At 45.9% G+C, this 15,175-nt stretch overlaps 1 protein-coding gene across 1 annotated transcript in view; it reads right to left on the reverse strand.

The window, feature by feature from the left end:
- WDPCP (WD repeat containing planar cell polarity effector) overlaps positions 1-15,175 on the reverse strand; it is a 422,579-nt gene that overhangs the window by 262,135 nt on the left and 145,269 nt on the right. The window contains exons 7-8 of the mRNA XM_075339251.1: positions 13,066-13,180; positions 10,536-10,669 (exon numbers count right to left, since the gene is read on the reverse strand). Coding sequence (XP_075195366.1) covers positions 10,536-10,669; positions 13,066-13,180 — 249 coding nt within the window. The remainder of the gene's footprint in view (positions 1-10,535; positions 10,670-13,065; positions 13,181-15,175) is intronic.

Here is a 15,175-nt window from a genome sequence, read left to right on the forward strand (position 1 = left end):
AGTGCATGTGAAGCTGGCGTAGCGAAAATTTTCGCTACGCCAGCTATCACCACATATCGCAGCTGCAACAGGGGTGGGGACTATCGCACTCGGCGTCGCAGCACCGGCTTGCGATGTCGTAATGTGCAAAGTACCCCTAAGACTATAGGGGGCTTTACACGCTCCGATATCGTTAATGTTTTATCGTCGGGGTCACGTTGTTAGTGACGCACATCCGGTGTCATTAACGATATCGCAGCGTGTGACACTGACCAGCGACCTTAAGCGACCTCAAAATTGGTGAAAATCGTTCACCATGGAGAGGTCGTCCCAAACTCAAAAATCGGTAAGGGTTGTTTATCCATGTTGTCCATCGCTCATGCGGCAGCACACATCGCTATGTGTGACACCGCAGGAGCGAGGATCGTCTCCTTACCTGCCGCCGGCCCCAATGCGGAAGGAAGGAGGTGGGCGGGATGTTACGTCCTGCTCATCTCCGCCCCTCCGCTTTGATTGGCCGGCCGCTTAGTGACGTTGCGGTGACATCGCTGTGATGCCGAACATCCCTCCCCCTTGAAGGAGGGATTGTTCGGCAGTCACAGCGCCGCCCCCGACCAGGTAAGTACGTGTGACGCTGCCGTAGCGATAATGTTCGCTACGGCAGCGATCAGACACAATCGCATGCGCGACGGGGGCGGGTACTTACACGCTCGATATCGCTAGAAATTGCTAGCGATATTGCTACTGTGTAAAGCCCCCTTATGTGTCGAAACGCATAGTAGTTCAATGAGGTATATCCCCTTCTATTTTCTGCCAAACCGCTGTATTTTAATGGAAATCTTCTAATAAATCTTGGACTTTTTAACATACCACGAGGATTGCGCTGGATTTTCTTTGATATACATCCTAGGACACTTGGCAGCGGAGCCTTCCGTGCGCTGGATCCAGGCGGGGAGCGGTGGAATGGCAGTAACGGTAAGCTGAACCTTCTCTTTTCTTGCATGTTCTCATTTTTTGGGATCTATGGCTCAGTGATGGCTTATTTTTTGCATCTTCAGCTGACTTTTTAAGGGTACCATACTGGCGCAGAAGTGCCGTTTTGATCGCCTGTTATCGCATTTTGCGCAAAGTTCGCAACGACCAAAAAATTTAATTTTGGTGTTTGGAATTTTTTGTAGCTACGCCATTTACGGATCAGATTAATTGAATTTATATTTTGATAGATCAGCATTTCTGAACGTGGCGATATCAAATATGTATGTATATATATATATATATATATATATATACTGTATACATACATATATATATATATATATATATATATATATATATATATATATATATATATTTAACCCTTTAATTTTCAATGGGGCGAATGGGGGGTGATTTGAACTTTTAGGTTTTTTTATTTTTTAAAACTTTTTTTTTTAATTTTACTAGTATCCCTAGGGGACTTAACGATCAGCAGTCTGATCGCTCATTCTTTCTTGTAGATCAGAGCAGCATTGGCCTGACCTGCACAAAAGCAGTTCTCCTCTCACACACGGCCCTCTGCTGGCTGTAGGAGGAACTGTCTCATGATAGCTACAGGAGGCATCACATGAGCCTGTGCTACCATGGCAACCATCGGATCCATGTGATCACATCACCTGACTTCCGATGGAGCTGGGTAAGTGAAGGCTTACCGCGGCCTGCTGTTACATCGTGCTGTGACATTTTCACAGTGCGCCGTAAGGGGTTAACAGGCACGAGTGGGTAGTGAATCCTCTCGTGCCTGATAGCCGCACATGTCAGCTGTTCAAATCAGCTGACATGTGCAGCGATCGCTGCCGGCCGCAGCAGGCAGGGATTAACCTGACTCGATCCATGACGTACCCAGAACGTCATGTGTCGTGAAGAGATTAATATGGGACTTCTCAACACTTTTTGTAATAAATGGCTGTAAGGCCATCCGGCCCAGGAGCGTTCTCATTTTTAAGATGTTTTATTCCTAAGGCAATATCTTTATGTGTTACTACTGAAAGCAACTGTTGGGCAGTTGAGTCTGAAATTTTAGGTAAGTGTATGTGTTAAGGGGGTTTTTTTAAACCCAGTTGGATCCGTCGATCCAGAGTATCTGCGGGTCCGCCCATCACTACATGCTATATGGTGGCACAGCACCTTTAAAAGTTATCCTGTACTTCACAGGAAGTCAGAGACTTGTCTTAGGTCCCCACAGGACAGCATGTACTGTAATGGTGGGATTAAATAATAACATTCCCTATAATAAAAGGGTTATAATTAGGGATGATCAAATACCTCAAATATTCGGCTTCACGAATATTTACCATATAGGTAATCGACTATTTGCGAATATTCGATGCGCAATGTAAGTCTATGGGAAACCCGAATAACAACTATTCAGAACTATTCGGGCTTCCCATAGACTTACATTGCGCATCGAATATTCGCATAGCGGCGACCTATTCGTTGGATATTCGCGAAGCCGAATATTTGAGGTATTCGATCATCCCTAGTTATAATGTAATGATAAAATTGGAGCAGGAATAAAGCTAATTACAGAGCTAATTAGAGTTGATCGGACAGCCAATAATCCGGTAGATTTAAAAAAAAAAAAAAAAAAAAAAAAAAAAAGAGTCCGATCCGCTCCAGAATCCGGTGCCCATATAAGTCAATGTGGACCGCAATCCGGAGGTTAAAAACGTTTGTGGAGGGGCTAGGGGGCTAGGAGCGAGAGCGGCATACTCACCGAGGCGCTGTCATGGCGGCACACTCCTTCCGGGTCACGCTGTTACCATCCGGAGCCGACAATTCAATATTCATTGTTTTCCCCGTCCACTGGCTTGTGTTGGTTGCAGTCAAACACGCCCCCACCCTGAGTGTTAGCATGTCAGCTAACTGCAACCAATCACAGGCGCCAGGACGGCCGGTGGGCGGGGAAAGCAGTACAGTCTGTCGGTCAGTTCACGGTGGTAAAAATAAGCGCTCGGCAGCACAGTTATAGCGCACGGCTGCAGCCCCAGCTGTCGCGCTGTATCTGTGCTGTGTATACAGTGCCCAGAGTCAAACGTGCGAGGCTTCCCCGGGTGCTGACATAGCAGACCCGCGTGCACCCCTCGCATGTGTGATTCCGGTGAAAGTATATAAAAAAAACAACCCGACGTGCGGTTCCCCCTATATTCATCCCCAGCCAAGATAATGCCGGCTGGGGGCTGGTATATCCTCAGCCCGCAGCCGTCCTGTACTGCCGCATCTATTAGATGTGATCATACCGGTGTGCGATACCGGCTCTTCCAGGTGGCGTGATGCGGTGCCAGTCGGGGTAATAGCAGGGGTTAATAACAGCACACGGCTGCTACTAAACCCTAGCTTTTTGTGATGGCACAGGTGTCTTATCAGATACCTACATCACACAAACCTGTAAGTGATAGTAAATAAACAGACACACAGAAAATCCTTTATTTGGATTAAAGTACAAACACTCCCTCCTTCACCTCTTTATTAAGCCCAAACACCCTGCAGCTTCGACGTAATCAATACGACGTCCCACGCCGCTTCAGGTGTGCTACATCTGAATATCACAGAGAGCGGCACGACTGACCACTGTCTGTGAGCTCCAGAGAATGAATGAGCTGCGCATTGAGCGGTGACGTCACTCAGGTCATTTGCGGTGACAGCTGGAGATTCCCACGGTCCTTTATCTGTGATCGCAGGTAACCTGACCTCAGGTGGAGGTCACTGAGTTCACAGACCTGCATCCCCTAGCAGAAAAATCGCAGTTTTTTTGGCCAAGAGATGCAGATTTTGTGCTGAAATTTTTATACCATATTCCTGCATCCAATCTACACCTCCTGGCAAAAAACCGCGGTGTTTTGGCGGCATTTTTTTGCTGTGGTTTTTGCCGCGGTTATTTTTCAGTGATTTCTGCCGCGTTTTTTTGCCAGGAGGTGCACATTTGGTGCTGAAATTGTCTGCACCAGCTTTCAGCACCAAATTTCCACCTGCTGGCAGAATTTTATTTTTTGGGGGGGGGGCCAAGGGATGCAAATTTGATGCTGAGATTTTTACACCATATTTCTGCATCCAATCTACACCTCCTGGCAAAAAACCGCGGTGCTTTGATGCAATTTTTTTGCCGCGGTTATTTTTCCACGATTTTTGCCGCGTTTTTTTTGCCAGGAGGTGCACATTTGGTGCTGAAATCGTCTGCACCAGCTTTCAGCACCAAATTTCCACCTGCTAGCAGAATTTTTATTTTTTTTTACTCCTGTCAGAAGTGTGCAGCAGTGCCGGTGATGCGCTGTCAGACTCCTGCAGGTCTGACATCACCCGGCACAGCCTGCTGTTGTCTGAACATGAGCGTGCATGTACCTAGAAACACATGCACGCTCCTGTCAGAAGTGTGCAGCTGTGCCGGTGATGCGCTGTCAGACTCGTGCGGGTCTGAAATCACCCGGCACAGCCTGCTGTTGTCTGAACATGAGCGTGCATGTACCTAGAAACACATGCACGCTCCTGTCAGAAGTTTGCAGCTGTTCTGCGATGTCAGACTCGCGGGAGTTCCTCACAAGTGTGACTGCAGCGTAGAAAAAAAACGCTTGTTTTTTTTTTTTTTAAATAAATAATTAAAAAAAACAAAACGACGTACGGTTCCCCCTATTTTCATCCCCAGCCAAGATAACGCCGTCTGGGGGCTGGTATATGAACAGCCCGCAACCGCCCGGTATTGCCGCATCTATTAGATGTGACCATACCGGTGTGCGATACCGGCTCTTCCAGGTGGCGTGATGCGGTGCCAGTCGGGGTAATAGCAGCACACGGCTGCTACTAAACCCTAGCTTTTTGTGATGGCATAGGCGTCTATCAGATACTTGCATCACACAAACCTGTAAGTGACAGTAAATAAACACAGACACAGAGAACAATCCTTTATTTCAAATAAAGCACAAAACACACCCTGCTTATCCTCTTTATTAAGCCAAAACACCCTGCAGCTCCGACGTAATCCACAGGAGAAGTCCCACGCCGACACATCCAGCACTGCTACATGTCAAGAGCGAGCAGCTATAGAGAAGACTGCTCTGAGTGCAGCCTACTACTGAACCGCAATAAGTGATGACCGTGGCAGAGCTGTCACAGGCTGGGGGGCGCGTCAGCCTGCAACCAATCACAGCTGAGAGGACGGCCGGTGGGCGGGGAAAACACGGAAAGCTGTGTGATTGCGTGCACAGCACAGGAAAGGAAAGCGCGACCCGGAAGCAGTATTTCGCCACGACACCGAGTCTCGGTAAGCATGAAACGCTCATTTATTTATTGTTTTTTTCATTTTTATTAATTGCCAATTCCGTATCGTGCACCCGGAATCCCGCGCCCGGGTCCGGCCCGGAGATAGCGCTGAAACCGCGCGGATCCGGACGTTTACAGTCCGGGTCCGCTCAACACTAGAGCTAATGTTAAAACATAGCTGGAGTGCTACTAAACATATTAATAATTATTATTAGTTTATCCTTTTGGCTGTAGGCAGTAAAGAGTAAAAAGTATATCGCACATTTATTCCTATTTAATTAACACATAAGAACTGTAACTATGAATTTAGCAATTTCCCCTTTAAATAGAAAGTTAAGCTGAGATCTAATAAAACGGTCCCGGTGACTTTTTTCCCTTAACATTCGGCATGCTCCCGAGAGAACGAACATTAAACCAAGTGCTGTGAACCTGTGGGTGACAGAAAAGATAAAATGATAATTTGCCAGACACTTTAACTTGAAAGAGCATGTCAATGTCAAGCCTCGGTTCTCTGGACTGGAAACAGGAGTTTATCTTGCGGTGCCGTGGCTCGCGTTCAGGTGGTTCTGTGCATTTTTTACATTAGAGCTAACTTTGCAGTGGACAGTTATGCTGAACGTACAAGTCAATACGGAATAGGGGTCTTGAACTGAAACAGCCTGAAAAATGTATGAGATGCTCTCATCTCTTCCTTACAGATGGGTTTTCCTTCCAGGCAAAATCAAATGTAATATACTGAGACCTAAATTAAACACTTGCTCCAAAACAGCTCTGCAGATGCAAAGCCCCTGATACAAGGAAACACATTACCTATAAAACTGGCACAGGAGAGACGCCACTTTATTCATGTTGAAAATCCTGCCAATCACTTGGTGATTTTGTTTTTCAGGCATTTTTATGAAACTAATCACAATGACTTCTGGTTCAGCAAGGAGAGCAATCATTTAAATGCATGGCTATTAGTGAGAACACAGAGCCGTGGACAAGATTCCTTAGTGGTTTTTTTTTTTGCAATGTTTATGTATTTGTGAAAGTGGAACACATGATCAAAAGGTGCAGAATTGTGGTCTAGTTTCTACTGGACATTTATAACTAGAGTTGAGTAGACTGCCAATAATCCGGGTCCGGCGGATCAGCGGCGGGTTGACAAAGACATCCGGATCCGATCCGGAATCCGGCCCCATATATGTCAATGGGGAGCGGAATCCGGGACGAGGAGAGTGAGAGAGAGAGAGTGAGAGTGAGAGAGAGAGTGAGAGAGAGTGTGAGAGAGAGTGAGAGAGAGGGAGAGTGAGAGAGAGAGTGAGAGAGAGTGTGAGAGAGAGTGACAGAAAAAAAAAAAAAAGAATTCGGATCGTGCACCCGGAATCCCGCGTCCGGGTCTGACTCGGATCTGCCGCTCAAACCACGCGGATCAGGATTTTGCCGGTCCGGGTCCGCTCAACACTATTTATAACACCTTACAGGTGATGAGCGAGCGTGCTCCCCACTCTCGATTGAGCATCACGGTGCTCGGGTACCTGCAGTTTTCGGTTGAGTATTGCGGGTGCTTGGATGTGTCGTCTGTGAAACAAGAACACAAAGAGCCACCTCTCGTCACTGAATGATGGGAGCCGGCACCCCAGTGCAAGTCACTTGCAGTGTCTGAATGGCTTTCCCAGGGGTAAAAACAAATGTTTCCAGATGTAGTGTGTCAAAAAGAAAAATAACCTGCTCTCCATCTGCTGGAAATGCCCTGATTATGGCGGGCTGTATGTGGGCGAAGGGTCAAACTGCCCAATCATTGATTTTCATATTACTCATTACTTGAGTCGAGCCCTTTCAGAGCATCTGACCTGCTCAACTCGAGTAACGAGCACTCAGCATTTTAGTGCTCACCCATCTCTACTCCTTACTTCTTTTCTGTGCTTTTATAGTAGAAACACATTCCCCTGACCACTGTCCACCATCCCCAGGGAACTGTGCACTATCCCGAGCGCACTGTCCACCATCAAATCCCCAGCGCACTGTCCACCATCCCATCAACAGTGCACTGTCCACCATCCCATCCCCAGCACACTGTCCACCATCCCCAGCGCACTGTCCACCATCCCATCCCCAGCGCACTGTCCACCATCCCATCCCATCCCCAGCGCACTGTCCACCATCCCCAGCGCACTGTCCACCATCCCCAGCGCACTGTTCACCATCCCCAGCGCACTGTTCACCATCCCCAGCGCACTGTTCACCATCCCCAGCGCACTGTCCACCATCCCATCCCCAGCGCACTGTCCACCATCCCATCCCCAGCGCACTGTCCACCATCCTCAGCGCACTGTCCACCATCCCCAGCGCACTGTCCACCATCCCCAGCGCACTGTCCACCATCCCATCCCCAGCGCACTGTCCACCATCCCATCCCCAGCGCACTGTCCACCATCCCATCCCCAGCGCACTGTCCACCATCCCATCCCCAGCGCACTGTTCACCATCCCCAGCGCACTGTACACCATCCCCAGCGCACTGCCCACCATCCCCAGCGCACTGCCCACCATCCCCAGCGCACTGCCCACCATCCCAAGCGCACTGAGAAAACAATCGCAGCATGTTGCAATTGTAATGCAAGACTCTTTCTCTTTTACCCATTCAAGTGTATGGGGCGAGAGAAAAATCGCACTGCACTTGCGGTACATCGGTGTACCGCAAGTGCAGAGCGAGAATCGCAATAGCAGACTACGGAGGAGAGAGGGAGATAAATCCCTCCCACCCCTCCTCAGTGACGGCCCACCCGCCCCTCCGCAGCCCTGGCCCGCCCCTCCTGAGTGCCGGACCGCCCCCAGCAGCTAAGGTCCACTCGCACAGTTGGACCTCAGTCGCAGGGACACACGCATGACACTCGGCTCTGCTGTACTGGCAGCGTGAGCCGAGTGTCATGTGAGGGGATCGCAGTAATCCCCGTGTGGCCCCAGCCTAATCGGCCGACACTGGAGTCTACTGATCTGAACTCAGCTGAACTCCTGTACACACAACCCGCACACGGTCACGTGATCGGCAGCAGGCAGTGACTGCTATTAACCTGCATCCATTGCAGTGTGTACGGGCTGTGAGATCAGGAGTCAGCTGACTCCAGTGCCGGCCGATAAATTCTGTGTCCCGCTGCAGAAGGATCCGGTAAAATAACATTTGCGGTTGCATGAGTTGCACATTTAATCCACAGGATCCAGTCATATGCGGTTTGCGGTTTTTTGCCTACAGGCAAAAAAACCCAGCTGATGTGAAAGTAGCCTGCAAAATGCATGCCACACGGATGATACGGACGACACACAGAGACTATGCAAGAGGGAAAAAAAGCGCTCTCATTACCCCTTCCTTTTTTTTTCTCCCAATTATTTTTTTCACATGTTGCGCCGGCTAATAATCATAATTTCTGTACACACACACACGCTTTCTTCCCCTGGTTGTGCAGAGCTGGAAGCTTCGGCTGTCTCTGCTGTGATTGTGCTCAGTGCATCCACAGGGAAGAGGCAGGGAGGAGTCTATGGTCTTTGGGTGGAGAGGAGAGCTGAGTGGGTGTGTTAGATACGTTAGATACAGCCCTAGAGCCACAAAGAATTATGGGAGTTGTAGTAACTGAACCCAGGAAATCAGAAGAGAGATTAACCCCATCAGAGCTGGAGCCAGAAATGAGGATGTGCTGCTAGAGCACGATAAAAGGTAATATTGCTGAAAAAACATAATAGATGTGTGGAGAGGCACATATTAGCAAGATTTATGAGAAAAAAAAAATAATCAGTTTTGGTAACTGGACAACTTCTTTAAAATGCTGTAGCACAGGAAACTATAAATGCTCCTGTAAATGATTAAAGAGGTGGTTCACTGGTTAGTATTCATAAGTACATTGATATTATGTTGAGAAACAAGGTTTCTCTCAAATACCTTGTGGTGCCAATAGTGCCTTTGAGCGGCGCTATTGCGGTCCGCTCACCCCCTTCGCGTGACCCCCCGGGGTCTGTGAATTCTGATGTCCAGAGATGTAACGTCAACTTCCTGTTGACCTGACATTACCACGGCCGGCCCCGGTCTCCCTGAGTGACTGGGCTGTGGACCGGGTTTCACCTCTCATCACAGCCCAACATTTCCCTGCTCCCTCCTACACTGCAAAACGCCACAAGCAGAAGCGATGCTGGGCTGTGATGAGCGGTGAAACATCGCTCACAGCCCAGTCACTCAGGAAGACTGGGTCCGGCCGCGGTGATGTCAGGACAACAGGAAGTTGACTTGACATCAGAGGTCACAGAGCCCAGCGGGGTCACACAATGGGGATGAGCGGACTGCAATAGCGCCGCTCACAGGGGTACTATTGGCAACATAAGGTATTTAAGAGAAACTTTGTTTCTCAACATAATATTGATGTGTCTATGAATACTAACTAGTGAACCACCTCTTTAATTATGGCTATTGTAGAAAAACTGATTTCACAGGAATGGCAAGTGAGAAAAATATCATCCTACATTTCTGGAAAAAAAAAATCAAGACCAATTTTTTTATACTGTCATGTAAACCTTTTCTTAGAAAAAAATAGTTTGAGAAGCCAGCCAGGGACTATATACAGAGACCTGACCCGTCCGGTGTAGCCCTCGACCGACTTCTCCCCGCGTTACTCAAGTTCATTCAAAACCTGGAGAAACCTGTCAATCAACTGGAGCGGGGTCGGGAGAAGCACACTAGACTAGTCAGGTCTCTCCTTATAGTCCCTGGCCATATATTCAAAATACTTTTTTGTTGGAAACGCAAGCGCAGTCGTGCAGCCAAGCTCTGATTTATAAAATATCATGAGCGCAGATCAAATCAATAAATAATTTTCATTGTGTGACAGTTATGTCAATTTGTATAAGTGGAGTAACAAGTGGATATGTTTTGCTGTTTGATCAGGATTTCGATACATTTTTAAAATTTTTATTTTTTTTTTAAGGTTGCAAAATTACAAATTAGTAAATAGTGACATCTTAAATTTATACAGACCTTGATGCAAAAAAGCGCAGAAATTGTACCAGCGTGAAAGTTTTGAAGGATATATCACATAAGACAGATGGAATCATGAGTATTGTAACAGGTGGCAATAAATTAGCCCAGTATTAATGAAGATGGTGGCTAAAATGATGGCACTTTTGCTAAAGGTGGGCATTAAACTAGTATCTGTACATGTATACTACCCCCTCTGTGCCATATTATCTCCAGCCCTGTGCTTTTGCTATAAGGAAACGCATATAGCATCAGATAACCTGTACCTTCATATCCAGAGAGGAGAGTTTTTCCATGTGCTTGTTGATATCAGGAGAACTCGTCTTTTTTGCAAACTGAATAAGACAAAGTTTGTTTTCCTTGAGAAATGACAAGATGATGAAAGTGTCGGTAATCAAGGCTGAAACACAAAGAGGATAAGGAACGTGTTACCATTGTACCGGGGGTTTCTGGTACCAGAACAAATGAGTTCAGCTCAGCACAAAGACAACTCTACAAGCCAATGCTTTAAAATATTATTTCGGTAATCTCCTAAAGCACATGAATATGTCATCTCGCTAGCACCCCTTGGAAATGAGAAATAAAGCTCACCGAGGATTCCGCACAAGCACTAAATTACATTATGCAAAGCTATCTATCATATCACGCGTGCTTTCTGTCCTTTGGCTTCCTTGTGGACTCCCTCCTACTTTTGTCTTAAGCTTTTTTCAGACGAGCACTTTTGCTGCTGATTCCACATGTCAAAAATATACCAAAGTAAAGCAACAGTAAAGGGTGCTTTACACGCTGCGACATCGCTAGCGATAGCACCCGCCCACGTCGCTTTTCGTCATTGGGGTGATCGCTGCTGTAGTGAACAATATAGCTACGGCAGCGTCACACGCACATACCTGCTTAGTGACGTCGCTGGAGACACCGAACAATCTCTCCTTTAAAGGGACGGTTCGTTCGTCGTCACTAAGCGGCCGCCCAATAGCAGAGGAGGGGCGGAGATGAGCGGCCGGAACATGCTGCCCACCTCCTTTCTTCCTCATTGCCGGTGGACGCAGGTAAGAAGATGTTCGTCGTTCCTGCAGTGTCACACATAGCGATGTATGATGCCGCAGGAACGACGAACAACCAGCTGCATGCACCACCAACGATATTATGAAAAGGAGAGACGTGTCAACGATCAACAATTTTTGCCGTTTTTGTGATCATTTATCGTCGCTTCTAGCTGTCACACGCTGCGATGTCACTAACAACGCCAGATGTGCGTCATAAACACCGTGACCCCGACGATATATCGATAGCGATGTCGCAGCATGTAAAGCACCCTTCAGTCTGCAGCTTTCTTACCAACTCGTGGCATACACCTCACCGGGAACAGAATAAAAGGAGTGCATACTGCAAAATGCACTTGGGAAACAGAAGCCAAATAAAACAAAAAAATTGTAGACACAGCGCTATAACCTTACTGTACATTACTCACTGTCTGGGTGTTATGCTCAACACCGATCTCTCCTTCACCTCCTATATACAATCTCTCACCCACTCTTGTCACCTGCACTTGGAAGAACATCTCTAGAATCTGCCCCTTTATCACCACAGAAGCTGACTGTGGGCCTGATCTACTCTCGCCTTGATTACTGTAATGCTCTATTATTTGGCCCCTAACTAGACCTTACCCTCTCCACGCCATCCTTTATGCAACAGCCAGGGTCACCTATCTGGCTAATGATTATTCGGACACTTCCACTCTGGGCCAGTCATTGCACTGGCTGCACATTCATCATAGGATATAATTTAAGTTGCTTGTTCTCAGCCACAAAACCCTTCGCAGCGTGGCACCCCCTACACTTATCTCTGTCTATCACCCTACCAGTTCTCTACGCTTCGCAAACGATCTTCGACTAAAATCCACACTAATCCAAACCTCCCACTGCCGGCTTCAAGACTTCTCCCGAGCCCCACCAATCTTCTGGAATGCTCTACCCCAAGAAAATGGGTCAGCCCAAAACTTACATATCTTCAGACGCTCCCTAAAAAACACGTTTTTAGGGTGGCCTATCATCCTTCAGATTCGAAGTCAAATCTACATGTATCCTCTCAACTGTTTCTCAGAACATAATTGTCCCTCAAACTCTACTGCACCCAAAGCACTACAAAGATTTGCTGGTGACTTGTTCATGCAGCCTTCATCTGTCCCCTATTTCTTCGAGATGGCTGGACTGTCGATGTAAATAAGCATTTGAACCTTATGTCACCCCCACCTCACTCCATTGTAGATTGTAAGCTCTTACGAGCAGGGATGTCTTTATTTTTGCTGTAATTATTGTATCTTCTATAACTATTACTTATGTTTGTTTGTATATGACCCTCTGAATTGTAAAGCGCTATAGAATATGCTGGCACTATAGAGATAAAGATTATTATTATTACCCGCATACACATGGGCATTGTGTAAAATAAAAAGACAAGACAATAACATGGGTTAAAATGAGAAATGTACACCAAGGAGACTTTCATAGATTTCTTCTGGACGGTATCCATTAAAATATACATGACACCTGTTTTACTCATCTCTGCAATGATGAAGGAAATGGAGTTAGTTCTTCAAAGTCCAGTTGTAATTCTCCTGTTTCATAAATCTTTAAAATCATAACGTGGCACCGAGTGTTGTAGCGGCAGCATTACAAGCAATTACCTGTTGTGTTTGTAAGTCCCCAGTGGCCATAATTAGTCTACCTGTTGACACACTATTTCGGCTGTGCATCTGTTAATGTTAGCAATTGATTTGCACATAGGTGTAATTACCATCACTGATGGGGTTTGAGATGAGCTTCCCCACCAGGGTCCTGTCAATCACCACCTTATCCAGCTGTGGCCCTGAAAGGCTTATGGAGACGAGCACACCTGAACCGAAGAGGAGCTGAAAGAAATAAACAAGAACATTCAGGCGCTAATAACTCCAACTTTTACATAACGCTCATATCAGATCAGTCAGATGGGTCACTTCTCACCAACAGACCTCAATGTGTACAGAAGCCTAATAATGGGTGGTGAGCCCCCATCTGTACATGATAGGAGTTTACCACCTATTTTTTGTCAAGGGTATTTAGAAGAAAAAAAAACACATAAAGCAAAAAAAATAAACTTTTAAGAGAGAGAGAATCTTGTGGAACAGCCAAGATATATTACTTTCTTGAAGTTCTGGGCTACTACCTTATATTGTGTCCATACTGCACTTTTACAGTCATATGAAAAGTTTGGGCACCCCTCTTAATGTTAACCTTTTTTCTTTATAACAATTTGGGTTTTTGCAACAGCTATTTCAGTTTCATATATCTAATAACTGATGGACTGAGTAATATTTCTGAATTGAAATGAGGTTTATTGTACTAATAGAAAATGTGCAATCCGCATTTAAACTAAATTTGAAAGGTGCATAAGTATGGGCACCTCAACATAAAAGTGACATTAATATTTTGTAGATCCTCCTTTTGCAAAAATAACAGCTTCTAGCCGCTTTCTGTAGCTTTGAATGAGTTCCTGGATCCTGGATGAAGGTATTTTTGACCATTCCTGTTTACAAAACAATTCCAGTTCAGTTAAGTTTGATGGTCGCCGAGCATGGACAGCATGCTTCACATCATCCCACAGATGTTCAATGATATTCAGGTCTGGGGACTGGGATGGCCATTCCAGAACATTGAAATTGTTCCTATGCATGAATGCCTGAGTAGATTTGGAGCGGTGTTTTGGATCATTGTCTTGCTGAAATATCCATCCCCTGCGTAACTTCAACTTCGTCACTGATTCTTGCACATTATTGTCAAGAATCTGCTGATACTGAGTTGAATCCATGCGACCCTCAACTTTAAGAAAATTCCTGGTGCCGGCATTGGCCACACAGCCCCAAAGCATGATGGAACCTCCACCAAATTTTACTGTGGGTAGCAAGTGCTTTTCTTGGAATGCCGTGTTTTTTTGCCTCCATGCATAACGCCTTTTTGTATGACCAAACAACTCAATCTTTGTTTCATCAGTCCACAGGACCATCTTCCAAAATGTAACTGGCTTGTCCAAATGTGCTTTTGCATACCTCAGGCGACTCTGTTTGTGGTGTGCTTGCAGAAACGGCTTCTTTCGCATCACTCTCCCATACAGCTTCTCCTTGTACAACGTGCGCTGTATTGTTGACCGATGCACATTGACACCATCTGCAGCAAGATGATGCTGCAGGTCTTTGGAGGTGGTCTGTGGATTGTCCTTGACTGTTCTCACCATTCTTCTTCTCTGCCTTTCTGATATTTTTCTTGGCCTGCCACTTCTGGGCTTTACAAGGACTGTACCTGTGTTCTTCCATTTCCTTACTATGTTCCTCACAGTGGAAACGGACAGTTTAAATCTCTGAGACAACTTTTTGTATTCTTCCCCTGAACAACTATGTTGAATAATTTTTGTTTTCAGATCATTTGAGAGTTGTTTTGAGGAGCCCACGATGCCAGTCTTCATAGGAGATTCAAATAGGAGAACTACTTACAAGTGGCCACCTTAAATACCTTTTCTCATGATTGGATACACCTGCCTATGAAGTTCAAAACTCAATGAGGTTACAAAACCAATTTAGTGCTTCAGTAAGTCAGTAAAAAGTAGTTAGGAGTGTTCAAAACAAGAAATTGATAAGGGTGCCCATATTTATGCACCTGTCAAATTTAGTTTAAATGCAGATTGCACATTTTCTGTTAGTACAATAAACCTCATTTCAATCCAGAAATATTACTCAGTCCATCAGTTATTAGACATATGAAACTGAAATAGCTGTTGCAAAAACCTATATTGTTAAAAAGAAAAAAGGTTAACATTAATAGGGGTGCCCAAACTTTTACATATGACTGTATGTGTTTGTTTTCACTTACATTGC

The sequence above is a fragment of the Anomaloglossus baeobatrachus genome, chromosome 3 (assembly GCF_048569485.1).
Source record: "Anomaloglossus baeobatrachus isolate aAnoBae1 chromosome 3, aAnoBae1.hap1, whole genome shotgun sequence".
NCBI lineage: Eukaryota > Metazoa > Chordata > Amphibia > Anura > Aromobatidae > Anomaloglossus > Anomaloglossus baeobatrachus.